Source organism: Vombatus ursinus, unplaced genomic scaffold (assembly GCF_900497805.2).
Source record: "Vombatus ursinus unplaced genomic scaffold, bare-nosed wombat genome assembly UNPS02009132.1, whole genome shotgun sequence".
Taxonomy (NCBI): Eukaryota; Metazoa; Chordata; class Mammalia; order Diprotodontia; family Vombatidae; genus Vombatus; species Vombatus ursinus.
In genome coordinates, this window is record NW_020948910.1 from 10,219,480 (window position 1) to 10,246,980 (window position 27,501).

The window sequence follows — 27,501 nt, forward strand, 5'->3', positions numbered from 1 at the left end:
TGAGAAAGTATGGGGAGCTAAATAGACTCGAAACGTATATATCTTAGAACTACTGGTTCTAATCCAGTAAATCCAAAAAACATTTATTTAGTACCTATATTCCAGGCATTGTACTAAACCCTGGGGATACAATTAATAAAAAGAAAGACAGACCCTAGCCTCAGTTGCCAATAGATTTAATGTGTGGGAAGTTTCAAGGGTTCAAGAGAGCAGCAGGCTCGCAGCCACTTAATACATATGTTCTATTACGTTATTATTCATTGTGCTCTAATTATTGCATGTTATTATTTTGCTTATAGATTCTACATTAAAGGTAAATGCTGACAGTATCCTGAATTACAGCATTAAGTGCATGTGCCCAGTTCCCTGGAAAGCACTGAGCCAAGGTCATGTGATTTGAACTCACAGAAAATTCTCAATTTAAAAAAAGAGAGAGAGACAGGAGGATTCTCCAATAGATTGAAAAAGTCCTAAATGAGTTGCTACAAATCTGCACTCTTTGGCAATAAATTCATTCTCCCACATAGAGAGGCTGAGCTGAAGAGATAGCAGTTGGCTGACTCTCTGAAAATCACAAAGAATAAGGTGCTTAATAGCAATTCCACCCAAATGGGAAGGCACAAACAGTTAGAGGGAGTAGCTGTTAATGCCACCTGATGGTTAATTCTGGAGAAAGGCATTCCAGGTAAAAGGAAGAATATGAGCAAAAACACAGGAGTAAGAAAATGATAAACAAGTCATCTAGTTTGTTTTGAGTTTGTGAGAGTAGTAGGAGAGAAAGCAGGAAAGGTGTATTGGAACTAAATTATAAAATGTCCTGAATTTTAGGAGGAGGCATCTTATAGAAGGAGTTCATGGTTCAGGTAGATTTGGGACCACTAGCTAACCTCTTAGGTCCTTTTTAAATCCATTATTTTTTATGAACAAATAACTTTATTTAGTAGACACTGGAGAGCCACTAATTTGTTTGTTTGTTTTAGAAAGGAGATGAAAGTGCCAGGTCTATGCTTTAGAAAGATTAATCTAACATAGTATTTAGATTAAATACTAGGGGGACTGAGAGAATGAAGGCAGGGAGAATGGTTAGGAGGTTATTTAAATACTCCATCATCCCTAATCTATCACTTATCTTCAATCTCTCCCTGTCTATTAGCTCACTCCCTACTGCTTACAAACATGCCCATGTCTCCCTCATCCTCAAAAAACCCTCACTTGATCCTTCATCATCCTATATCTCTTCTGCCCTTTGTAGCTAAACTCCTCAAATAGGCAATCTACAATAAGTGCTTCCATTTTCTCTCCAAACTCTCTCTTCTTAACCTCTTACAATCTGGTTTATCATTCCACCAAAACTGCTCTCTCCAAAATTACCAATGATTTATTAATTGCTAAATCTAATGGTCTTTTCTCATTCTTTGTTCTTTTTGACCTCTCTGCAACTTTTGGCATTGTTGATCACCCTCTTCTCCTTGATATTTTCTTGTCTGTAAGTTTTTGGAACACTACTCTCTTCTGGTCTCTGTCCCGTCTGACTGCTCTTTTTCAGTCTCATTTGCTGGATCCTCATCTAGGTTAAGTGTCTCACAGAGTTTTATCCTGGGCCCTCTTCTCTTCTTCTATACTACTAGTTCCTCTGCACTACTGGGTAATCTAATTAGCTCCTTCCATCTCTATGCTGATGATTCTTAAACCTTATCTACCCTGCCCTAACCGCTCTAATAATCTCCAATCTCAGATCTCCAAGGGCCTTGCAGACCTCTTGAGCTAGTAGTAGATATATTAAACTCATTATGTCCAAAACAGAACTCATTCTTTCCCCTTCAGCCTCCACTCCCTCCGAACTTCCCTATCATTAGTGAGACCAACACCATCCTCCGAGTCCCTTAGTCTCAAAAACTGGATATCATCCTTGAATTCTCACTATCTCTCATCTGCCATATTTAATCTGTTGCCAAGGCCTATCGATTTTACCTTTGCAACATCTCTTGAGCATGCAACCTTCTGTTCTTTGATACTGCCATCTCACAGGTGCAGGCCCTCATCACCTCAGTACTACTGCAATAAACTGTTGGTGGTTCTGCCTGCCTCAAGTCTCTCCCCATTCCATCTATCCTTCATTCAGCCACTAAACTGATTTTCCTAAATGGCAGATCCAATCATGTCACCCCTTCCCCTATTCAATAAATTCCAGTGGCTCCCTATTGCCTTTGAGATCAAATATAAGACACCTTGTCTGTCATTCAAAGACCTTTAAAATTGACTGTGCCCTTCAACTTTCAGTCTTTTTCTGCTTTATTCCCCTCCATGTCAAAGGGTTCTGAGAAGTTAGAGAAAGAAGAGGGAGCTCACAAGAAGAGTCTCTATTTTCTCTGTAAAGAATGAGGTGAGATCCTTTGCTTAGGAATGGAGGGGTGAAAGATTTGAGAGAAGAGAGAAGGTTAATCTCCAGGGCAACAGTTTCAAAGTTGGGAGAGTAATCTACACAGAAATATCAGGAAACCACCATAAAAGAAGGAGGGTGGGGCACTAAAGAATGATAATTTATTTCATGCAAAGAGAGCCAAAAATAGTGTCATTATATGCAATGGTGTGTTAGGGAGTGTGCTAATCTTGATTCCCCACAACTTCCCTTAAGCTGAAGGCATGGTCTGTGGGTTCATACAGGAAGCTTTCAGGCTCGCTCTTTTTTTTGTTGTTGTTGAAGCTTTTCTAAAGTATGGCTTTAACTCTAGCAAAAAAATATATATGCAAGTAAGACATTTCTATATGTAAATTTGATCATTGCTCTGTGAGATCAAATGGATACAAGGTTTGCTGCCACTACATATATTCAATTTTACAGATTCAGCCTTCAAAGCCCCTTAAGAAACTTCATTTCCAATCTAGGAGAGGGATGCTGTTGGGTGTTACAGTATCATTGATACAATGAAGTGAAGAGATGGAGCTTGCATGGCAGCACTGTAAAAGAGTTGTCTTGAGTTGGGACACCCGGGATAATTTCACCAATTCCTAGTGTACCACTGCTATCATCACTGTATTTTCCCTGACCTCTAATCTCAGGCTTTTGATCCCTGCCACAATTGCTTTTACACCTACCTCCTAGCCCTTTGGTTTTGTTCACTCCTTGAACCCTCAATCTCCTCTCAGATCCCAATTTTGACCTCTTATATTACAACTAGGAACATAGACTCCCTCAGTGTTTCCCTCCCCCTACCATTAATTGCCTTGTCACCACCCCTGATCTGCTAGTCATCTCCGTGAAGGCAGGTAGGTAACATGTCTTAGTCTTTTTTTATATCTTCTGTGACTGGGGTGTTTGAAACGTTAAGGAAAGACTAGCACCCCTGGTGTGAGGGCTTGCCAAGCCCTTTCAGGGCTGTTCATCCACCTTTGGTGTCTACCTTTCACCCAGCTCTCACCTGTGGCTCCAAGAAGACACAGCATGGGCCAGACAAGCTAAACTAGATTGAGGGTAACTGACAGGCCTCAAATCTGTTGGTGAGTTAGGGGTATGTCTACCCCAAGCACGTGAAGATTTCTCCCAGTGGAATGGGCAGCTGAGAATAATTTGTTCCAGTGGCCAAGAAGGTGACTGAAGCAGGCTTTGTGGGGTACTTAGAGCTTGGTCAGATATAGAAAATGCCAAAAACATCCACTATGTCCTGGGTATCCACTGTGTCCTGGGCCATCACCAGTCATCTGACCTTTGCCTTGCCATTGGACTTTGACGACTCTGGAAGAGAGAAGAAGGCTGATGACTTTATGAAACTCTCACTTAAATCCAATTCATGAACAAGTTAAGACATTACCTCATGATGTCTCTTTGAAAATGAAGGACAAACAACAATTTCCCAAGATGACTAGCACCATGCTTTGCACACAGTGTGTGCTCAATAAACTTGTTGAATGAATGAATGAATGAGTGCAACTGTATTATATGAAGATCAGGCAAGTGAATTGGAGATGTTTAACCTAGAGAAGAGAAGACTGGGGCACCTGATTCTACTTCAAGTACATAAAGAGCTATCATGTAAAAGAGGGATTAAATTTATTTCATGTGGCTTCAGAGAAATTAGGACCAAATTAGTTTAGGTTTGATTACCTTTTAGAAGAAACATCTAAATAGCACTAATAAATGCTGATAAGCAGCTCACAGATGCTAACAAGCCTCTTATCTCCATAGATTGAAACTTAGAAGTTAATTACTGGCCTAGTCTAGAATAGATTCCTCAAGCTTTCTTAACTCAACAAATTTTCAGTACTCCAAAATAGGTAATTATTCTTTGATCTTACAAGATTTATTGAAGGTCTCCATTTCACTATGAGAATAATTTCTTATTTCAAAGTGGGGAGGAAATTCCCAAAATCTAGCTCTGAAAAAGAAAAGAGCCATGTACCTTTTGGTACATTATACAATGACATAGTCAATGGAGAGCTAGCCTCAAAGTCACTAAGACTTGGATTCAAGTCTTGCCTCTGATATATACAGGCTGTGACCCTGGGCAAGTTGCCTCTCTGTGTTCTAGGCTGCTCTCTAAGACTATAAATTGAAGAGAAGGTGCTAACCTGCATTGACAGTGGGAATTTCCTCTCCCAGGAGTTTTCTATAACAATAAAATCATAGCTCTAGTCTAGGGGTGGGGAACCTGTGGCCTTGAGGCCACACGTGACCTTCTAGGCCTTTGGGTGTGGCCTTTTGACTGAGTCCAAGTTTTACAAGAGCAAACCCTTTTATTAAGGGGGTTTGTACTGTGAAGTTTGGATTCAGTCAAAGGGCTGCACTTGAGGACCTAAAGGGCCACATGTGGCCTTGAAGTTGAGGTTCCCCACCCCTGGAGTCCCTCTCTCTATCCTTACACCAAAAAATATAAAGCAAAATGACTGATTCTACCAAACACAAAAACCTGACTCATTATCTTAGAGTTGCACCTCATATCTATATCATGGGATCATAGATTTAGAATGAAGGTATTTTCAAGAGCGTCTACTTCATATCCCTCTGGTGTAATCTAGTTAGTGTGTACCCCTTCTCCAAAATGGAAGACAGAGACGGAAATAGCTAGAATGACTGATGGATCCATGAATGGAAGCCCTTAGCCCCAGAAGGGCTACTAATAATAATAAAGGCTAATAATTGACTATTAATTCCTGTAACTAACCTTATTTGATGATTTGGTGGATTGGTATATTTAAAGTTGCTTACATCTCCTCATCCTAGATTGTTACATTTGTTAAAAGTGCTACCCTTCCTTAGTCTACCTCAGTTATAAAAACCTGCCTACCCCACTCTGGCCACTCAATCCACCCTGTAGTTCTGGGCAGGCCTGGTCTCTCTTGGGCATATGCTGGAATCCCTGCCAAGACCAGTGCCAAACAACTGAGCCCCAGAAAGGAGGAAATAAGCTAAAATAACTATCCCTTGTCTACCACGTTAGTTTGTGCTTACTACCAATAAACCCCACAGTTAGAATGGATGTGAGCTGGATGTGAGGCTCTGTTTCTTGTGATCTCAGAGCACAATGGCAGACCATTTCACAAATGAGGAAACAGTCATTAAGTGATTTGCCAATTTCACACAGGTAGCAAGCAGAAGCACCAGGATTTGAACTGAAGTCTATTGAGACTAAATCCAATACCCTTTCTCCTATATCATGTTTCCAGATTTGGCCCTGCTCTGTGCCCAGATCCTTTTCTTCACTTTTTCTAGAACTATAGGGACTAACTCAGGAATCAGACAAATCTGGTCCACAAGCCCTAAATAAATAACCATTCAAAGAAGTAGACATTTATCTATAGCTTTTAAATTTATGACTCCAGACTGCCAAAAGATGGCTGAATTTTCAGCAAGTGGAATGGGAAACTTGGGATGTGGGTTGGTAATGATATGCAGAAATAAAATTTTCATCAGTTTCCAGGGAGACCAGTCATGTAGATATGATAAACTAGAGTTATCAGTTCTCTCGCATAAACTCCATTTGCAGAATTTCGCTGTTATGACATTTATCAATAAAGGTAGCCCTCATTTCATGTGAAGGCATATCTCCTTTTATGGCCCGTGTGTACTATATGGGATCATAATCAGTAGCTGGAATGGGACCCCAGAGGTCCTCTAGTCCAATTGCCTTATTTTACAGATGATAAACTGATGCTCGTAGAAGTTGCTCAACATCACCGAGGTCCTAAGTGGCAGAGGTTTGATTTAAATCTAAGTCTTTGGATTCCAAATTCAAGGCCCTTTTCACTGTACCACAAGCTATTTTGAGGCAGGATGTGAGGCCAGATCCTCTGATTCCAAAGCCATTATTGTACTTTCCATATACCATGATATTTCTGTACACTATATGCAAGAAATATGAATTCTTTAGTAAGGAATTTATAAAGTCGTGGAGCCAGAGGAACAAATGTCAGATCTGACAAATTTTTCAATATGTACCCAAAAGAGTAACATGGCATAATGAATACAGGATTGAACTTCAAGTCAATAAAAGATGAATTCAAATATTGCTTCTGATATATACCAGATAGGTAACCAAACGGAAATTACTTATTTTCTCATTATGCCCAAGAAACTCTAAGACTGCAAAATAAAAAAAGAGTTGTAGATCTACATTGCTGGAGGGAGTTTCCACACTGGGATATCCAAACCCTGATGAAATCACAGAAGTGAACAGCAACAAAAACTCCCATTATCAAAATTATTTTGTATGCACACATTCTACATTTGTGGTTGTTCAGTAGTTTCAGTCATATCCAATTAATTCTTCGTGACCTCATTTGGGGTTTTCTTGGCAAAGGTACTGGAGTGATTTGCCATTTCCTTCTCCAGTTCATTTTACAAAGGAGGAGCTAAGGCAAATAGGTTTAAAGTGACTTGCCCCAGGGTCACACAGCTGGTAAGTGTCTGAGGCCAAATTTGAACTTGGGAAGATGAGTCTTCCTAACTACAGGTCTATCCATTGCACCAGAATGAAGTGAGGCTGGTGACTTTGCACAGTCCTTCCCTCACTTAAATCCAATTCACTTGTGTGTCATGGCTTTACCTCTATGATGTCATGGTCCTCTTCAAGAAGGAAGGACAAACAACTATCCACTGCGCCACCTAGCCGCCACACTCTAAATTAGTGGATGTTTATTGGATTATAAATTCATCAAGCTTGGATAATTTTATCCATTTCTACCAAGTAGGTGTTTAATAATTTCCAACCTATTACTGATTTTTTTCCTTAGGAAAGCTCTCTGACCTAAATCTTTTGTCAGCTTCCTCTGAAAAAAGTTTAACGGATACATTTGCTTTTCCCTGAATGTTTGTCACTGATGTAAAATTGGGTGCCTGACTTTGTCGGGGTAGGCTCTTACATAATGCGTCAATGAAGATATTAATTTATTGGAACTGAGAGGTAAAATGATGATCACAACAAATTCTCATCATCTCCTCTGTTGACTCAGCTCCTCCTTCAACTCTTCATTCTCCAGTCTCCCAATGGAATGACTGCCCCCAACCACCATGGCTCAACCTTGAAGTCACAGTTCACTCGCATTCTTCCTTCTGCACATGTATCAGTCATTGTCTTGTCCATTACTCCTTCGTCACATGTCTTGTATACTTCTCTTTCCATTTTATTGAACCAGCTTAACCAAGGCCTTCCTCACATCATGCCTGTATAACTGTAACAGTAAGTCACTTCCTTGACTTGAAGTTTTTCTCACACCAACCAAACAACCATACCACTGCCAGATTAGTCGTTTCATCACAATCTTTATTTCCCTTCTGACTATGCTTCTGACTCTCCAGACTTCATCATAATGCTTCAACGACCTTCCCATCCCAGCCTCCTTAACCCATTGGCGAGCTCATTCTGTGGCTGTTCATCTTTCATTCCCCTCAACACTGTGCTTCTGACCCAACAAATTTTGCTCTCAGGACCCTGTGAGGATATCTTCTTCTCCCACCCACCCCAACCTTTCAGCTCTCTTAATGTTTTGTCTTCCTCCGTTAGAACATAGGCACCTTGAGAGCTGCCTTTTTGCTGTGCCCAACACAAAATGAAAGCCTGCTATCTGCTTTTACCTACTTATGATACTCTCCCATTCTTGCACACAAACTGATATCCCACTGCCTAACGTCTAAGTCCAAACTCTTGTGCCAGACTTTCAAAGTCCTCCCTAATCTGGTGCTATCTACCCATGCTAGTATTCTTGCTGTCATAAAAGCATTCCATGATCACCAGCTCTCTCCCTAAATTGCCACTTGAGACCCTCTTCTCTAATGCTCCCTGATGGAATACTGGACCTCGAGTCAGGAAGACTTCAGTTCAAATCCAGCCTGAGACCTTACTGTGTGACTTGGAGCAAGTCACTAGATTTGTCTGTTCAGATTCCTTATTTATAAAATGGGGGTAATAACAGCACCTTGTTCACAGAGTTGTTGTGAGGATAAAACAAGATGTTTATGCAGTTTTTTTTTTCTTTTTTAGGCAATTGTGGTTAAGCGACTTGCCCAAGGTCACACAGCCAGTAAGTGTTAAGTGTTTGGTCTGAGGCAGGATTTGAACTCAGGTCCTCCTGACTTCAGGGCTGGTGCTCTATCCACTGTGCCACCTAGCTGCCCCCAAAACAAGACATTTATAAAAGTGCTTTGCAAACCTTAAAGCACTATATAAATTCAGTTTGTTATTATTATTAGCTTAAGTCCTATCCCACTTCCCCATGAATTAATCCTTGACGCTTCTATTTCTATCTCAACTTCACTTCCCCCATCTCTCATCTGAATGCCTTTGCATTCGTCGTCCCCAAGTCCTGAAATGCTCTCCCTCCTCACTTTGAGTCTGGCTTCCTTCAGCTTTCAGTTAGACCTTCTTGAGAAAGCCTTTCCTGGTCCCCCCAGTTGCTAGTGACTTCCCCTCTGAGATTACTTTCCACCTACTCTGTATCTATTTCGCACATGCTTAGTTATTTTTGTTAGTCTGTCTCATTAGAACATGAACTCCTCAAGGGCTGTTTTTGCCTTTCTTTGTATATCTAGCGCTTAGCACAGTGCCTGGAACATAGTAGATGCTGAATAAATGATTGTTGACTGGCTCACTAGATGAAACCACACAATTTAAAGCTTAATTATAACAACAGATAAATAGCCAAAAGTTATAAACAGGTAGTTCTCAAATAAAGAAGTGAATGATATTAAGAACCACAAAAAAAATGTTAAGACAAATAGAAGTTAAAATCATTTCAAGTTCCACCTCACATCCAAAGGACTGGCAGAAATGATAATACAGGAAAATAGCAATTGTTTGAGAAGATGTGGAAGGACAGATACATTACTGCACTGTTAGTGCAACTGTGAACTGGTTCAACCACTCTGGAAAACAATTTGGAACTATACTCAAAAAGGTCACTAAACTCTACTTACCCTTTGACCCATTGATGTTTTTATTAGGCATGTTCTTCACGGAGGTCGAGGATAGAGGGAAAAGACTGATTTGTATAACAATTTTTATAGCAGGATTGTTTGTCATAGCAAAGAACTGGAAGCAAAATAGGTATTCCTCATTTGGGGAAAAGGTGAACAAACTATGACGTATGAGTGTAATGAAATGTTACTGCACTATCAGAAATGAGAAAAGAAATATGACAGATTCAGAGAAATTTGGAGAAGCTTGTATTAAACTGACGCATAGTGAAGTAGTAAGAACCAGGAGAAGTTACTCAATGACCATAACAATGCATTGGAAAATAACTGATAGATCTCAGAATGCTGACCAAAGCAACAACCAATCATGACTTCAAAAGACTGAGGATAAAAAATGACTTGTACCCCATGGCAGAAAGGTGATGGATTAAAGGTACAAAAACATATAAGCATTCTTAGACATGACTAATCTGATTTGTTTTGTCTGACAACATGTGTGTGTATGTATAGATACATACATAGGTGTGTATACACATACATACATACATACATATATAATTGTTATAAGGAAACGCTTCTGGAGAAAGGAAGAGCAAAGAAAGGAGGAAAAAAGAAAAACATTTGTGTTTTATTAATGGAAATTAACTAACTGTAAGTGATCATAAAACAGGTTTATGTGATTGTATTGATGCTCAATAATGTTTTTTTCTTTTTTTAATTAATTTATTTTGATTCATCAACAATCACTTCCATAAGCTTTTGAGTTTTAAATTTTTCTCTCCCTCCCTCCCCAAGACGGCTCACAATCTGATATAGGTTATACGTATACATTCCAATTGAACATATTTTCACATAGTGATGTTGTAAGTAAGAATTAGAACCAATAGGAGGAACCAAAACAAAGAAAGAGGAAACAAAGCACAATAGAAGAAAAAAATAGCAAATAGCATGCTTCAATCTGCATTCAAACTCCATAGTTCTTTCTTTGGGTGTGGATAGCATTTTCCATCATGAGGCCTTTGGAGATGTCTTAGATCCTTGTATTGCTGAGAAGGGTTGTCTATCAATATTAGTCATCACACAACGTGGCTTTACTGTGTACAACAATCTCCTGGTTCTGCTCAGTTCACTCAGCATCAGTCCATACAAGTCTGTCCAGGTTTTTCTGAAGTCTGCCTGTTCGTCATTTCTTATAGCACAATAGTATTCCATTACATTCATATACCACAACTTGTTCAGCCATTCCCCAATTGATGGGCATCCTCTCAATTTCCAATTCTTTGCCACCACAAAAAGAGCTGCTATAAATTTTTTTGTACATGTGGGTCCTTTTCCCGTTTGTATGATCTCTTTGGGATATAACCCTAGAAGTCCTATTGCTAGGTCAAAGGGTGTGTATATTTTTATAGCCCTTTGGGCATAGTTCCAAACTGCTCTCCAAAATGGTTGGATCACTTCACGACTCCACCAACAATGTATTAGTGTTCCAATTTTCCCACATCTTCTCCAACATTTTATCATTTTCCTGTTTTGTCATGTTGGCCAATCTGATAGGTGTGATGTGGTACCTCAGAGTTGTTCTGATCTGCATTTCTCTAATCAATAATAATTTAAAGCATTTTTTCATATTACTATAGATGGCTTTAATTTCTTCATCTGAGAATTACCTGTTCATATCCTTTGACCATTTATCAATTGGGGAATGATTTGTATTCTTATAAATTTTACTTAATTCTCTATATATTTTAGAAATGAGACCCTTATCAGAGACGCTGTTTGTAAAAATTCTTTCTCAGTTTTCTAGTTTCCTTCTAATCTTGGTTTCATTGGCTTTGTTTGTGCAAAACTTTTTCAATTTAATGTAATCAAAGTTTTCCATTTTGCATTTAATAATGTTCTCTATCTCCTGTTTGGTCATGAATTCTTCGGTTCTCCATAAATCTGATAGGTAAACTATTCCTTGCTCTCCTAGTTTGCTTACAGTATCAGCCTTTATATCTAAATCATAAACCCATTTTGACTTTTTTTTGGTATACAGTGTGAGATTTTGGTCTATGCCTAGTTTCTGCCATACTCTTTTCCAGTTTTCCCAGCAGTTTTTGTCAAAGAGTGAGTTCTTGTCCCAGAAACTGGAGTCTTTGGGTTTATCAAATAATAGATTACTATAGTCATTGACTACTGTGTCTTGCATACTTAACCTATTCCACTGATCCACCACTCTGTTTCTTAGCCAGTACCAAGCAGTTTTGATGATTCTGCTTTATAATACAATTTAAGATCTGGAACAGCTAGGCCACCTTCCCCTGCATTTCTTTTTATTAGTTCCCTTGATATTCTGGACCTTTTGTTATTCCACATGAATTTTGTTATTATTTTTTCTAACTCTATAAAATAATTTTTTTGGTAATTTGATTGGTATGGCACTGAATAAGTACATTAGCTTAGGTAGAATTGTCATTTTAATTATATTAGCTCAGCCTACCCATGAGCAACTGATGTTTTTCCAATTATTTAGATCTGACTTTATTTGTGTGAAAAGTGTTTCGTAATTGTGTTCATATAGTTCCTGGGTTTGTTTCAATAATGTTTTCAAGATAACATTTAAGAAATGTAATTATTCACATTTATATAGTACCTTATGATTTTATAAATCACTTTTCTGGAATCAACTCCTGTAAAGTTGAAAGTATTATTATCCCCATTTTACAGTTGTGGAATATAAGGCTCATGGAAGTTATTAATTTCTCATATGTGGCTACATGCCTGACTTTAAAGAGGTGGCAGCTATTTGTTCTGTCGTTTCAGTTGTATTCAACTGTATGACCCCATTTGAGGTTTTCTTGGCAAAGATACTAGAGTGGTTTGCCACTTCCTTCTCCAGCTCATTTTACAGATGAGGAAACTGAGGCAAACAGGGTTAAGTGACTTGCCCAGGGTCACACAGCTAGTAAGTGTCTAAAGCCAGAATTGAATTCAGAAAGATGAGTCTTCCTGACTTCAAGTCCAACACTGTGTCACCTAGCTGGCCCTGGCAGCTGGAAGTTGAGGCAAAGAGGACTTACTCACAATTCCTGTAGTTGTGGATTACTATCCCTACCTCCAACGTCATTATGATCTCACATAAGAGCACATCAGGACATCCCTTCCCTTCATCCCACCCCTATGCTGGTAATGGGCATGTGTAGTTAGAAACCAGTCACTGGGTGTAGGTGTGGAATGTGAAGTAGACAGAGAACAGTGTTGATAAAGTTGTTGTTGATACTAGTGTTGGGCTTTGAGTAATTCATGATGTGAGTTAGGGAAAGAGAATGGCTAGTTAAAAGTAATGTTTAGTTAGTTGAGGGAGCTAGGTGGTGTAGCAGATAAAATGCTGGGCCTAGAGTCAGGAAGTCCTGAATTCATATTCAACCTCAGACACCTACTAGCTGTGTGATCTATAGCAAATCGCTTACTCTCTCTTTGCCTCAGCTCTCTCAACTGTAAAATGGGGATAACAATAGCAATGAGATGATATTTATAAGGTTCTCAATAAATGCTTATTTCCTTAATGTAAATGCATGGATGTAATTGGAAACTGAATATTCAAGGAAGAGTAGATTTATGAGTAAAGTCAGGGTGTGGCCAGTATGAAAGCCAGCAGTTTGGGTACCCCTGAAATAAGGGGCTTGGGCCCAAATTTGTGGGAGTATGGAAAGGTCCTGGGGCTGAAAGTGTGCAGCTGTCCCTTCTTATGCTTCTTTCCATGGAACAGTATGGAGCTGTGACAACAAGCCTTAGCAGATATAAAAAAGGGAGTATCTGTTGGGAGCAGTGGGCAAGATGGAGGGAGGGCCACAAGAAGACTTAGAACCTGGGAGCAACTAAATTTGAGAATTTGTTGAATGGATCTGTACCATGATGACTCAAATCCAGGTTTTCTGACTCAGTCTGATATTTTTTTCCATTGCAACATGCTGGCTCTCATATAAATATTTTGTATTGTTTTCTAATAGCTTGATTATTCTTTTCTCTCTAGTTAAATTCCAAAATCCATAAGGACAGGCACCTTGTTTTATACTTTTGCAAACAAATAATAAGTAAAAAAGTACTTGATGGAATCATCATTAAGGTCAATCCATACCGGACAAGTAAATATCTCAAGTGAAGGAGAACTAATTTTTTTCTATGGCAGGACACTTTGTTTTTTGATAGCTTTGATAATAATTGTAATACTACTACTAATAATAATAACAATGGTAGCTAGCACATATATAATGCTTTAAGATTTGCAAAGTGCTTTATAAATATTATCTCATTTTATCCTCAAAATAATCCTACAACTGAGATGCTATTATTATCCTCATTTTACAGAATAGGAAACTGAGGCAGTCAATGGTTAAGTAATTTGCCCAGACTTACACATCTAGTAAGAGTCTGAAGCTGAATTTGAACTTGGGTCTTTCTGACCCCTGAACCAGTGCTCTATCCTGTGCTACCTAGCTACCTCAAAAACAACCTGTTAGGAATTTTTTTTTTTTACATCAAACTTGCTTGTCTTTTTCCATCTTCCATCTTCTATTCAGTCTTTCCATCCTCTATTACTCCCAAGACCAAGCAGAGGAAGTCTAAGCCTTCTTCTATTTGATCAGTCATTCAAATATTTGAAAACATTTGTCAAGTTTCCCCTCAGTCGTCTCTCCAAAATGAACACTCTTAGCTCCTCTAATTGATTCTTGCATTGCATGACCCCAAAGTTTTTCACCATTCTTAACTGCCCTCTTCTGTCTACTCCCTGTTCCCTTTCTGAAATTCGGCACCCAAAAGTGAATACAATATTCCAGGTGTTATCTGGCCAATTGACATTAAACCATTAAAAATGAAAAACTTATGGTTTAAGAGTATTTTTTCTTTGACTTTAGTTTCATAGAGTAAATTATATTATGAAATGCACAAATATATTTAAACATAAAGAAGGCAACTCTGAAGTGATGTAAATGGCTTTATTACATATTAATTGTAGATTTTGGTCATCAAATTAGGTAAATCACCATTATTTGTTGTTTTCACATGATGCCAATAATCATCAGGTTCATTTTAAGAATGGATTTCTAAAATAAAACACCCCCCCCACCAAAAAAAACAAAACAAACCACACACAAATTTCATTTCCTACGTTTTCAAAATGTATTCCTGAGAAAAATAATAGTTATTGGTTTTTTTTAATAATGTAATGCAATACACTGACATGTTCTAAGGAGTACAAAAAGGAATGTCTTCCAAAATACAAGTCTTTTGATTACAAAATTATAGAAAAATACATTAAACACTTTGATATTTTTTCTTTCAATTCAGAATCCTATCCGTAGTTTACTAGAAACAAAAATAACAATGCCAAAGTGATAAACAAATTACATCAATTTTAAAGCAATACAATCTCAACATCATCATGGACACCTTGTAAGAGCAGTTCTCCTTGATAAGTTACAATCTTCCGACGCTTGGCTGCCTTGAGGGTCCCCACCAGGGCTTCAAAGAGGTTGGCACATCTGTCATCTTGGAAAAGCACCCCAAACTTCACACTTAGCTTTCCATCAGCACCTAATCAGTATGAGAGAAAGATAGCAGTGAGTTTCTTGACTCCATCCATGATGGGTTCATACAATCTTTAACAAGCATCTTCTATAAGCTAGTTCATATAATAATGTAAAAGTGAATGCAATCTCCTAAGTTTAATGAATTTCCAAATGAGCTGCAAGGAGAATGAATATATAAACTCTCCCCTCATTACCCTCCCAAAACAAACAAAAACTTTATACTAGTCATATACCAATCAGCATAATCACTACAGAATGTCTTCCAAGAAGGTATTTAAGAAACACAATGCTTCATACACAGCAGGCACTTAATAAATGATTGTTACTTTACTATGTTATTTTTATTATTCTTTCATAAAAGTACTCCTGCAATGCTTCCACCTGTGTGGCAATGACTCAGGGTCCTTAAAGTCCATGCCTATGGAGCACCAGCAGGTCTTCCTGAACTGGAAAGGCATGAAGTCAAGTGCCCCCTCTATCATCCAAGGATCAGCCTCATTAATTCAGAGTAAATCATATACCCAGAGGGGCTGGCCACCAGGTAATGATTATTTTTTTGGCCACAATAGTCCATTAAACCAACCAATAAAAAACAAGGTTTCAATTTGGCAGAAGTAACACTCACACTGAAGTAATAAAGTAAAAAGTTATTACCCATAATCATATCATTCATTTTCATACCATCTCAAGAATGGAACAAAATATTTAGACACAATTTGACACATTATTAAAAGGTCAAGGCTACAAAGTCAACAAGCATTTATTATGTGCCTACTATGTGCCGGATATCATGCTAAGTACCAGGGTTACAAAGAAAGGCAAAAATAGTTACTGCTCTCAAGGGCTCACAATCTAATGGGGAAGGTAGCATGCAAAAAAAAAAAAGTGCAAACAAGGCATAGACAAAACACACTGGAGATAATCTCAGAGGGAAGACACTAATATTAAAGTGATCTGGGAAAAGTTTCTTGCAGAAGGTGTGATTTTAGCTGAAACTTGAGGGAAGGTAGGAGATAGAGTGAGGAAGGAGAAAACTCCAGGCATGGGATGACAGCCAGTGAAAAGGGTCAAAATGAGGAGCCAAAATATCTTGTATGACAAACAGCAATGCCAAAGTCACTGGATCATGGAGTATGTGGAAGGAAGCAAGGTATAAGGAGGCTGGAAAGATAGGAAAGGGCCAGGCTATGAAGAAGGGTTTTAAAGGTCAGAGGATTTTGCATTTTATCCTGGAGCCAATGGGAAGTCACTAGAGTTTATTAAATAAGAGAGTGACATGGTCACCTGCATTTCAAGATGATCATTTTGATAGCTAAGTGGAGGAGGGACTGGAGTGGGGACAGACTTGAGGCAGGGAGGCCAACCAGAATGCTGTTGCAATAGTCCAAGACTGACTACCTATTTAATTTAGTTCTGAGGTCCAGAATTTCATTTCTTAAAAAAAAACAAAACAAAACAAAATCAAATCTCAATTACTCTTCTGTGTGGCATAGAAATGCCAATGATCTTCTAACGAGTATCAGTAAAGAGTCTGTGATGAAGACAACGCTTGACAGCTGGTGTCAAATGCCAGGATGATGCTGAATGTGTCAAAAACCAGTGACACACACTTATATCTCCTTTTCTTAAAACGTAAGGTCAGCTATGAAATGATAATGTCTACGGTGAAATTAAAATACCTAAGGTAAAGTTTTGCCTGTAAAATAGACTTTTATCTTCAAGATTTGAGTTAAGATCCTTTGACATAGTTCAGATATCATCTTTATTGGAATGTTCATCTATTCAAATTACCCTGTGTTCTAACCCCAATGAACTACTGCCTTCTCTTCTGCAATGCACCCTGCAATGCTCTTTGTTGGCTTGCTTGAATGATGGTCTGAGTTCAAATCCTGCTTGAGACACTCACTAGCTATGTAACGCTCGACAAGTCACTTAATTTTTCAGCCTGTTTCTTCATCTGTAAAATAGGGATAATAATAGTACCTACTTCACAGGGTTATTGTGAGGATCTAATGAGATAACATATATATGATGCTTTCTAAACAATAGAGTACTATATAAATTCTAGCTATATTGTTAGCTATAGCAGGCAATCCTGTTAAACTTGGCCTATCATTCGTCGGAAGGACTGCTTGCCTTTTGCCTTATGTTTGTTCCCTCTCCTCAAGCTCCACACGGTCTCCAGCAATGTCAGCTCTCTTGCCGTCATCATCTTCCGATGACCTACCTTTGTAAAGCATAGCATGGATTTTAAGAAATGCTCTAATTTAAATAGTCACTAATAATAGGTCAGTAGCTTTTCAGTAGTAGAAAGATATTTCATGCTTCAAATATTTGGATGGCTATTTTAAACTATTCTGCCTCCACAATTTCTTATACCTTTCTACTTCTCTCTACTCACATTAGCACTCACATTAACCCATTACTTCAGGCCAGGTGATAACAAAAATAAATAAGTATTCACACTCATGCAGCATAAAAGCAGTATACTGTGACACAGACGTAAAGAAGTCAGATTTTCAACACAATTGAATGGCGCCAAGAAACATTAGCTTTATGCAGACCTTTATGGTGAGAAGGAGCTATATTTATCATGGATCATAGTATTTAGAGCTGGAAGGAACCTTAGGGATAGTCTAGTCCAACCCTCTTATTTTACAGATAAGAAAACTGAGGCATGAATTGCCCAAATCACCCAAATAGGTATCACCAAAGGCAAGACTAAAACCCAAATCTCCAGACTTCTTTTTCCTATGATCTTTCTACTTCTATACCATGCTGTCTCCAACCTCTGAGTCAAAAAACAAAACAAAACAAAAAACAACCAACCAACCAACCAACCAGACAAAAACAGTACTACCTAAAAAAGGTTATACTTGGTTTCTCTTTCACTGGGAGGGTAACGTCTCCTGACAGAACCTGGGAAAAAATGGGGATGTGGGAGTGGGCCAAAAGTGAGAGACTGAAAATAAGACTCTAAAATACCAAATAGGTTGGTTGATTATTTTTAAAATAAAACTCTCAGTCTGAGGACAAAAAAGTTCTTTACCATCTTTTAATTGTCTCCTTCTTCCCTTGCCTTTCTCCATACTCGACTCATTCTCAAATATTGATTCATGCTATTTAGCTCACATAACAGGACCTCCTGTCTCCAAACCTTACCCATAATTCAAGATCTAGCTCAAGTCTTATCTGCTTCATATAGCTTTCCCTAGGGGCAGCTAGGTGGTGCAGTGGATAGAGCACTGGCCCAGAAGTCAGGAGGAGCCGAGTTGAAATTTGACCTCAGACCGAACACTTGACACTTACTAGCTGTGTGACACTGGGCAGGTCACTTAACCCCAACTGCCTAAGCAAAAATAAAAATAAAGCTTTCCCTGAATTCTCTAGTTTCCATGAATATTCCCCCTTCTCAGAATTTCCTGTTTCATATAGTTTCTCACTTGATTTTTCTCTTGATTGTTTCATGTTGTTAGTCTTATCTTCCCAATTAGACTATGAGTGTGTTCTGTACAGCAGCTAGCTCACTTCTGAGCACACTGTAGGTAGTCAATGTTTACTCGTTGATTTGGTGAATGACAGATCATTTTTACCTGGTTGGTCACACTTTTACAAACTAGTCAAAAAATGTGTCTATTTTTTAAATGGGTTATGTCAGCGAGGGTGAGAGGAGGATTGATCTGTGAATCAAGGGGAAAGGAAATCAACAAGGAGCATAATGATCAGAGAAGACATAATAAGGGACAATGAACTTCTAATCAATCCAAACAAATACATTCAATTCCAATCCACTTCAACAAACATTTGTTAAATGCCTAATATGGATAAGGGACAAGACAAGCAAAAAAAAAAAAAGCTCTTATCTTAAGGAGTCTACATTGCTTACATTCATGAGTGGGGGGGGGGCATGCATAGCAGTGGGAGTGGTGGGGAGGTGTAGCAGTGGAGATAGCGGTAACAACATGAAAATACATGATACAACGTGATAATTTGAAACGGAAGGAGCAAGCACTAACAACTAAGGGGATTGGGAAAGGTTTCCAGGACAAGACGGCACATGAACTAAGCCTTGAAGGAAGCTAGGAATCTAAGAGGCAGAAAGAAGGAAGAATTGCAATCCAGGCATGAAAGCCAACCTATGCCAAAGCATAGAGGCAAGACATGGAGGGCCAAGTTCTTGGGAACAGCATGTAGGCCTGAATGACTGGAATATAGAGCGTGCAAAGGAAATTAACGAGCAATAAGCCTGGAAAGATAGGCTGGAGCCAGATTGCAAAGGCCTTTAAATGCCAAACAAAGTTTGGATTTTATTTTAGGAAGCCACTAAAGTTTCTTGAGCAGGAGTTTCATGGGGAGATATGCTTTAGAGAGATTATTTTGGCAGTTGGGTGGAATATTGATTGGAGAGAGGAGAGAATATAAACTGGAGGTTATTGAAAAAGTTTGGCTAAGACATGATGAGGGCCTTAAGTAACAGGTTAATGTGAGTGCTAATGTGAGTAATGGTTATGTGAATAGAGAGAAGTGCATAAGAAATTGCATAAGTGCGTAAGAAATTGTGGAGGCAGAATTGGCAAAAACTAGCTACTGATAAGTTTTTAGCATTTTGGCATTTCAAAAGATTCTTCTTCTTAAGCAAAGAAAATGGCAATAAGTAGAGATAAAGCTACAAAAACAAAAACAACTTTCCCAAGATGCTAATGGATGCTATTTGTGGGTTGATCTCATTTTTTTTTAAACTTTGGATTGCATTATCCTAGTTGCTAAGTATTTATATTACTGTTAGTGTTTTCAAAATGCTTTCCAGTCTCTTGTATAGCTAATCTGAACCAAGTGAATACCTGAATTTTCACATATAATGGTAGCTTTCATTGTCGCTAAAGAAAAAAAGTCCTAATGCTACCAATTTTACTTGTCATTATCTTCTGATGAGTGTGTAGCTAAAGGAAATGCAGATTTAAAAAAAAATAAACTACACAAGAATGTGAGGGGAAAATAGCTTATTTTGATTCTATGTACATGAATATGCAGTTATGTAAAACTCAAGAATTCAGAGAAAATGAAGACAATTTAGTATAATTTCAATTTAGGTCTCTCATCATTTAAAATATGTAAAACAACAGCTCGGTTTAGGACAAGAAAGAAATTCAAACACTAGAGCTGACTAAGATTTGGGCCTGAACAGAATTTTCTTGATTTTTAGTCAAGCCAGGATGAGGAAAGTCCATGGTCTTGCTCTCGTGAGAGGATGAAATATCTTTTGACCACTGGCATCAGAAAGGGGGCACAGAAATAACATGGCCTCCAGAGAGCATTCTGAGGGATAAACACAGAATGAAGGGATGAGCTGGCTACAGAACCACCAGCTTGGTCTCCTTTAGTTTCTGGATAACTGGAGAGTTAGCCTGCTGTGAAGGATAATAAGAAAGAAACATAACTTTATACCTGTTGTACCCAGGCGTTGCATTTCTTCAACCAAAAGGTTAATTTCATGTTCCACATTCATTGTGGCCTTAAAAGAGAAGGGGAAAAGAAAAGTTGTTACCATTATTACATTTCTATCTGTATTGAGTGTGCCTTACCAAATCAAAAAGTAGTTTCCCTGTACAACACTTTTTGACTTCCCCTCAAAACTCTTGCTTACCTTGGGTTACATGAGGGGTCCTGAGGAAGGTATGTGTCAACTGACATGAACAATTGAAAGATATACTACCTTATTCATCTTCTAGGGTGGAGGGGGGCAGTGGTTATCCTTCAGACAAGACAGCAAGACAGAGTCTCCTGAGACTTCTCAAATCTGACAACACAAACCCACAACTGGAGGGGCACAGGCGGCATTTTCATCATGGCTGCCAACCGAAGGGAGGGATTGCAGAAAACAAAGGTAGATGTGGGCGAAGACTCTCTTGGTCAAGACAATGGCCTTCAGCGATAGGATTTGGATTTCTGGACCAAGGATTAAGACAACAATGACAGGCTCTTGGCCACAGATGAAGTGCATCCAAAGAAGAATGTTTAAAAAAATTTTTTTTGAGAAAAGGCCAGAAGTTTAGTGGATCTGATCAAAAGGGAAATAAGCTGAAAATAACAGCTAGCATTAACATAGAACTATGCAGTTTGCAAAACATTTTACAAATATTATCTCATTTTATCTTCACAACAATTCTAGTAGGGAGGCACTATTATTATCCTCATTTTGCAGGAGAGGAAACTGACACTGGTAGAGAATAAGTGATCTGCCCAACTAGTAAGGTTCTGAGGCTGTGTTTGAACTTAGGTTTTCCTGTCTTCAGGTCCAGTTCTCTATCCACTGTACCACCTTGCTGCTTAGGTGAAGGAGAGAATGACTGGCATGTATCTCCCAAGCCAGTAACCAAAGACAATAATAAGTATGACAAAGGAATATTATCACCGGAGAGGCCTGGTAATTTACTGAAGGCAATGTCCAAGAAGAGTCACAATGTGAATACTCATAGCCTCAGATGTTTATACACAATTGCAGAGTATGGACTATATACAAAGTGAATCTGAGATCTTAATGCAAGGAAATAAATTTGACCTGACAGGTATTGCTAAGGCCTGTTTAGATGTGACATATCTGGAATATGAGGATAAAAGATTGTGTCTTATTCAAAGGAAACAAAACAGATAAAAGGGCTGAGAGAGAGTCGTGTTGTATGTTAGAATACATACTCTAATGAGAAAATGAACAGCAGGGGGAAACGTGGTAAAAAAAAAAAAAGCACATCCTGAATTCTATACTTCATATCACTTTCACATCATCCTCTCGCCTCCTTTGATCCGTTCTTAGAGGAAGAGTTGGCCCTTCTCTTTGCTAATGCCAACTCTCATACTGCTAACTTTGATCCAGCCTCTTCCCTTTGCTCCAAGGAACTTCTCCCTTCAATCATCCCATTCCTTGTTCTAATTTTCAATCTCTCCTTATCCAGTGATCACTTCCCTTCTGCTAACAAATATGCCCAGATCTTCCTCATCATTTAAAACCTTTCACTTGATCCTACCATCCACTTAAGCTATCAGCCTGTATGTATCTCTCCTTTCCTTTGCAGCAAAGCTGTGTATACTCATTTTCTCTACACTAATTTTCTACTAATTTCTCTTTACCCCTTGTAAACCTGTTTCAGAACTCAATGAAACTATTCTCTCAGGTTACCGGTGAGGCCTCCATAGCATTTTGATACTGCTGACCATCTTAGAGATTTTTCCTGAGTTTTGACAACACTCCTCTTTCCCAGTTATCCTCCTACCTGTCTTGTTCCTCCTCCTCATTCTCCTTGGCATAGATAGCTTTGTAGCACTTTGTGCTGGGTCCTCTTATTTTTCTCTCTACACACTTTCTATTGGTGATCTCATCAACTCCCAGAGGTTCAAATATCCTCTCTAGGCAGAAGTCTCTCAGATCTACATTTATCTACATATCCATCCCTACTCTCTTGCCTGATTTCCAGCTCTGAATCATCAATATTTCCAACTGGCAGCTCAAACTCATCATATTCCAAACAGTATTCATTACCTTTTCCCCCAAATTCTTTCATTTTCCTCAATTTACCATTTCTGTTGGGGGTACCACAATTCTTAAAGTCACTGAGGTTCACAGTATAGAGTCATCCTTGTCATTTTTACTCAACCTGCCTATCAAGCAGGTTGCTAAATTTCGTTGATTCTATTTCTAAAACATCTTTTGTGTCTGTCTTGACCTCCCACTTCATCAGCTATCACCCTAGTTCAGGCTCCCATCACTTCTTTGTCAGGTTGTTGTATAGGCTTCTAATCGATCTTTCTTGCCAGTCTCTTCTCTCTCCAATCAATCTTCCATGCACCTGCCAAATTGCTATTCCTCAAACACACTTCTGACAATGCCACCTCCCTTCTCAAGAAGCTCTGGTGGCTTCCTCTTGCCCCTGGGATAAAATACAAACTCTTTGTTGTTGTTCAGTCATTTCCAACTCTTCAGGACCCCATTTAGGGTTTTCTTGGTAAAGATATTGAAGGAAATTGCCATTTCCTTCTCCAGATCATTTTACAGATGAGGCAAATGAGGCAAACAAGGTTAAGTGATTTGCTCAGGGTCACAAAGCTAGTGGCTGAGGCCAGATTTGAACTCAGAAAGATGAGTCTTGCTGATTTCAAGCCCAGTACTCTATCCACTGCACCACTCAGCTGCCCTAAAAATTGCAAGTTCCTTCTCCAGTGGATTAAGGCAATCAAAGGTTAAGTGACTTGCCTAAAATCACACACCTAATAAGTGTCTGAGGATGGATTTGAACTCAAGTGTTCTGACTCCAGGCCATAGAATTCTATCCACTGAGCCACCCAGCTGCTTCTCTAGCTTTTAAAGCTCTTCATAGTCAGATTCCAACCCACTGGACATCAGTCCCCTTTGCACATTATATTCTAGTTAAATCGGCCTACTTGCTACTCCCTATACATGGTATTCCATCTCATCTCTGTGCATTCACACAGGCTGTCACGCATGCCTGGAGTGTACTCCCTTCTCACCTGTCTCAAAGAATCCCTACCTTCCCTTAAAGCTTCCTCCTACAGTTAGCTTATCCTTACCAGTCCTGTTTCCTGATGACTTCCTCTAAAAATTACAATACGATTGTACTCTCCATTCCCAGGTCTGACTCTGAAATCAATTGATATTAGATATTTGAGGCAGCATTTTCACTGGTTATCCCTTATGCCTGGAATTCTCTCCCTCCTCCTGTCTACTGGCTTCTCCGGCTTCCTTCAAGTCCCCGGCAAATCTCACCTTCTATAAGAAGGCTTTCCCAATCCCCTCTAATGCTGGTGCTTTCCCTCTGAGATTACCTCTAGCTTATCCTGTCTCTATCTTGTTTGTACATAGTTACCTTTAGTCTGTGTGCTCCTTAAAAGCAGGAACTGTTTCTTTTACCTTTCTTTGCATCCCTAGCACAATGCCTGGCACATAATAACTGCTGAATAAATGTTTGTTGACTATGTAATTTGTATGTATACTTGTTTAGATAGGTAGCATGTCACAGGAGTTAGAGAACTTGGGACCAGGACTTGGGACCAGAAAGACCTTGGTGCCAGGAATACCTTGATTCAATTTGATACATATTGGCCGTGTGACCCTGGGCAAGTCTCTTAACCTCTCAGTACTCTAGGCAACTCTATAAGACTCTAAATTGCAGAGAAAGTGCCAGGATGTATTGATAAAGGAAGTTCCACACCAGGATGAAGTGAAATTACAGACACCATGTCTAACCCAATAATCTAATTTGTCTGTTGTACTTATTTTTTAGTGGAAATGTTGTTTTCTGAGTGGAAAATAAGTTTCTTGAGGTACCAATATCCTCTAAGTCACCATGGTTTGCAAGGCTGGCATGAAAATAAATTCTTCATTCAAACTTACTCCTCTTATATAATTAGTTGCCAAGTCTCATTTCCCCCTTAAGAATTCTCTTACATATTCCCTTTTCTCCACTCAGAGCTACCATAATGGTTCAGGCTGAATTATTAGTTATGGTCTTAGTAAAAATCATGGAGAAGAGGTAGATGGAAAAAGGCAAATGTACCAATTTTCAAAAAAAGTATAGGAGGTATATTCTTCACACTATAGGCCAGTGAATTTGACTTGGATTCCTAACAAAATTCTGGAATGTACTACTAAAATGATGATTTGTAAACATGGAGGAAGGGAAATAGATCACAGGACTTAGAACTGGAAAGGGACTTTGGATGTCATCTAGCCTAACTTCCACATTTTAGAGATGAAAAACTGAGGCCCAGAGAAGGCCCAAGGTTATACAGGTAGTAAATAATACAGGAGTAGCATTTAAATACAGGTGTTCTAAAAGAATATGTTGAACTCATTTCCTTTTTTAACAGGGCAACCAAACTCATCCATTAGTGGGATTAGATAAAATTTAACCATATTTCAGCAAAGCATTTGAAAAAAGCTTTCATGATATCCAATGACAGAGAAAATAAGATAAGATATAAACAGATACAACAAAGATATGAACAAATATAAACAAGACATAAACAGGATAAATTGGAGATAATCTCAGAGGGAAGGCACTAGCATTGGGGGGATTGGGAAATTTTTCTGTGGAAGGTGGCATTTTACCAGGGATTTAAAGGAAGTCAGGAGGCAGAGATGAGAAGGGAGAGCATTCCAACCATGAGGGACAGCCAGTTAAAATGCAGAGTTGGGAGATGGATCATCTTGCTGGAGGAATAGCAACAGGCCGTTGTCAATTGATTGCAGCGTATAATGTGAGTGGGAACGGGGGAGAAGGTAAGGTTTAAGAAGACTGGAAAAGTAGGAGGCGGCCAGGTTATGAAGGATTTTGAATGTCAAACTGAAGATGTCTTCAACTTTACAATGAATGGAAAGGGCTAGGTGTTCTTTTCAGTTTCACTCATACCCATGGATAACCCTTAGCATCAGCAAAAAACATGAATCAGACAATCAACAAGCATTTTTTAAGTGTATTTAAGCATTAGCCATGTTTCAGGGCAGGGGGAGGGAGAGAAAAATAAAGGGGAAGAAAATATGCTTCAGTCTGGACTCTGAGACCATCACATCAGTTCCTTAGCTGGAGATAGATAGCATTTTACATCATTAGTCCTTTGGAGTTGTGGTATATTATTGTATCGATCAGTTACTGAGCTTTCGTAGCTGATTATCTTTACAATATTGCTGTGTAGATTGTTCTGGTTCTACTCACTTCACTTTATATCAGTTCATGTAAGTCTTCCCAGATTTTTCTGAAACCATCCCCTTCTCATTTCTTATAGAACACTAGTATTCCATCACATTCATATGCCATAAGTTGTTCAGCCATTCCCCAGTGGACAGTCATCCCCCTCAATTTTCCAACTCTCTACCATCACAAAAAAAGCTACTATATTTTTGCACATAAAGAGGAGATGGAAAGTATGTGAATAACAACAGTGGTTTTGTGGTTTTTCTCAAAATGTCCTTAAATCTATTCTCAGACTGAGGATAATCTTCCCTACAGGTATCCTTTGTCAAAATACTAAGCTCTAAAAATAAAACAATGAAAATAATCTAAATAAGGGACATGTACCAGAGATGCATGGAATGGAATACTCGGATAATTTATCCTAGAAGGATGGATTTAGAGTAAAGAAAATTCAGATTCTTAAATGAACTCATGCAAACTGAAGTGAGCAGAACCAGCAGAACACTGAATGCAGGAAGAGCAATACGAAGGACAATCAACTGTGAAAGACATAACTACTCTGATCAAGATAATGATCCAAGACAATTCCAAAAGACTCATGATGAAAAATGCTGTTCACCTCCAGAGAGAACTGATGAACTCTGAATGCAGATTGAAGTATATTCTTTTTTTTAACTTTATTTTTCTCCTTTTATTGTCTGGTTTTTTTTTTTTTGCAACATGGCTAACATGGAAATATTTTGTGTGACTTCACATGTACAATTGATATTAAATTGCCTTGCTTCTCCAGGACAGGGGAGAGCGGGAGACAATTTGGAACTGAAATTTTTAAAAAATGAATGTTAAAAATATTTTTATATGTAATTGAGAAAGAAGAATGAAATAAATAAAAATATATTTTTAAAAATTAGGTTCAAATTCTGACTGCCATGCCTTTCTCTGCATCTGGAATGCATTTCTTACTCAAAATCCCTGGTTTCCGTCAAGGTTGGACTCAGGCACTTTCTAAGCAAAGCCTTTCCTGATTCCTCTGGTTTGTAGTGCTGTTCACCACTTTCTTCAACTATCTATCATGTATGTGCTTTATCTATTTGTATTATGTATCCCCTCGGTCAAATGTAAGCTCTCTAAGGGCAAAGATTTTACATTTTATCTTTGGGTCCATAGCACAATAGCTGATACAGAGTGGGCACCTCATTTGTTATGTTGGATTAGATTACAAGTCAATTAACCTTTAATGGGCCTAGTTTTCTTCACATTTAGAATAAGGGAATTGGGAGGGCAAATAAAACACTTCCTTTCTCTAAGTAAAAATGCACTGTTGCATATTGCTGCCAGGGACATGTCTGTCAGTTTTGTTTAACTATTTTTCTTTGTTACAAAGGAGGGGGTCTCTGGTGGGGGTGGGGTATTTGGGGAAGTGATATTGATGTAAACATAAAAGACATCCATATCATTTTTAAAAGAATATAAAATGAGGGGGTTGAACAAGATGCTCTCTAATGCACCTTCCAGCTCTAAATCCTATGATTCCAATATTATCTTAACATGTTTTATCCTTTAATTCAAAGGATAAAAAGGCTTATCACTTACAAGTCAGCTTCATTATTTCAAGTCACACCTCCTATTTCCTGTCTAAATACTGGATTTCAACTGTGAAAATAAAGTAAGGCAGCAAGCTGGTTGTGTACAATGCCCTCCAACTCCTAACTCTAATCTAAGGTGGCAGCTTTTCACAGAACTTAAAAATTCTGGTTCTCTCTCTCTCTCTCTCTCTCTCTCTCTCTCTCTCTCTCTCTCTCTCTCTCTCTCTCTCTCT

The 27,501-nt window shown here is 38.6% G+C and overlaps 1 protein-coding gene across 1 annotated transcript in view; it reads right to left on the minus strand.

The window, feature by feature from the left end:
* Positions 1–14,366: 14,366 nt before the first annotated feature.
* The window catches only part of ABRACL (ABRA C-terminal like), a 34,947-nt gene continuing 21,812 nt past the window's right edge, over positions 14,367–27,501 (minus strand). The window contains exons 2-3 of the mRNA XM_027850704.1: positions 20,425–20,491; positions 14,367–14,983 (exon numbers count right to left, since the gene is read on the minus strand). Coding sequence (XP_027706505.1) covers positions 14,805–14,983; positions 20,425–20,485 — 240 coding nt within the window. The 5' untranslated portion in view covers positions 20,486–20,491 and the 3' untranslated portion in view covers positions 14,367–14,804. The remainder of the gene's footprint in view (positions 14,984–20,424; positions 20,492–27,501) is intronic.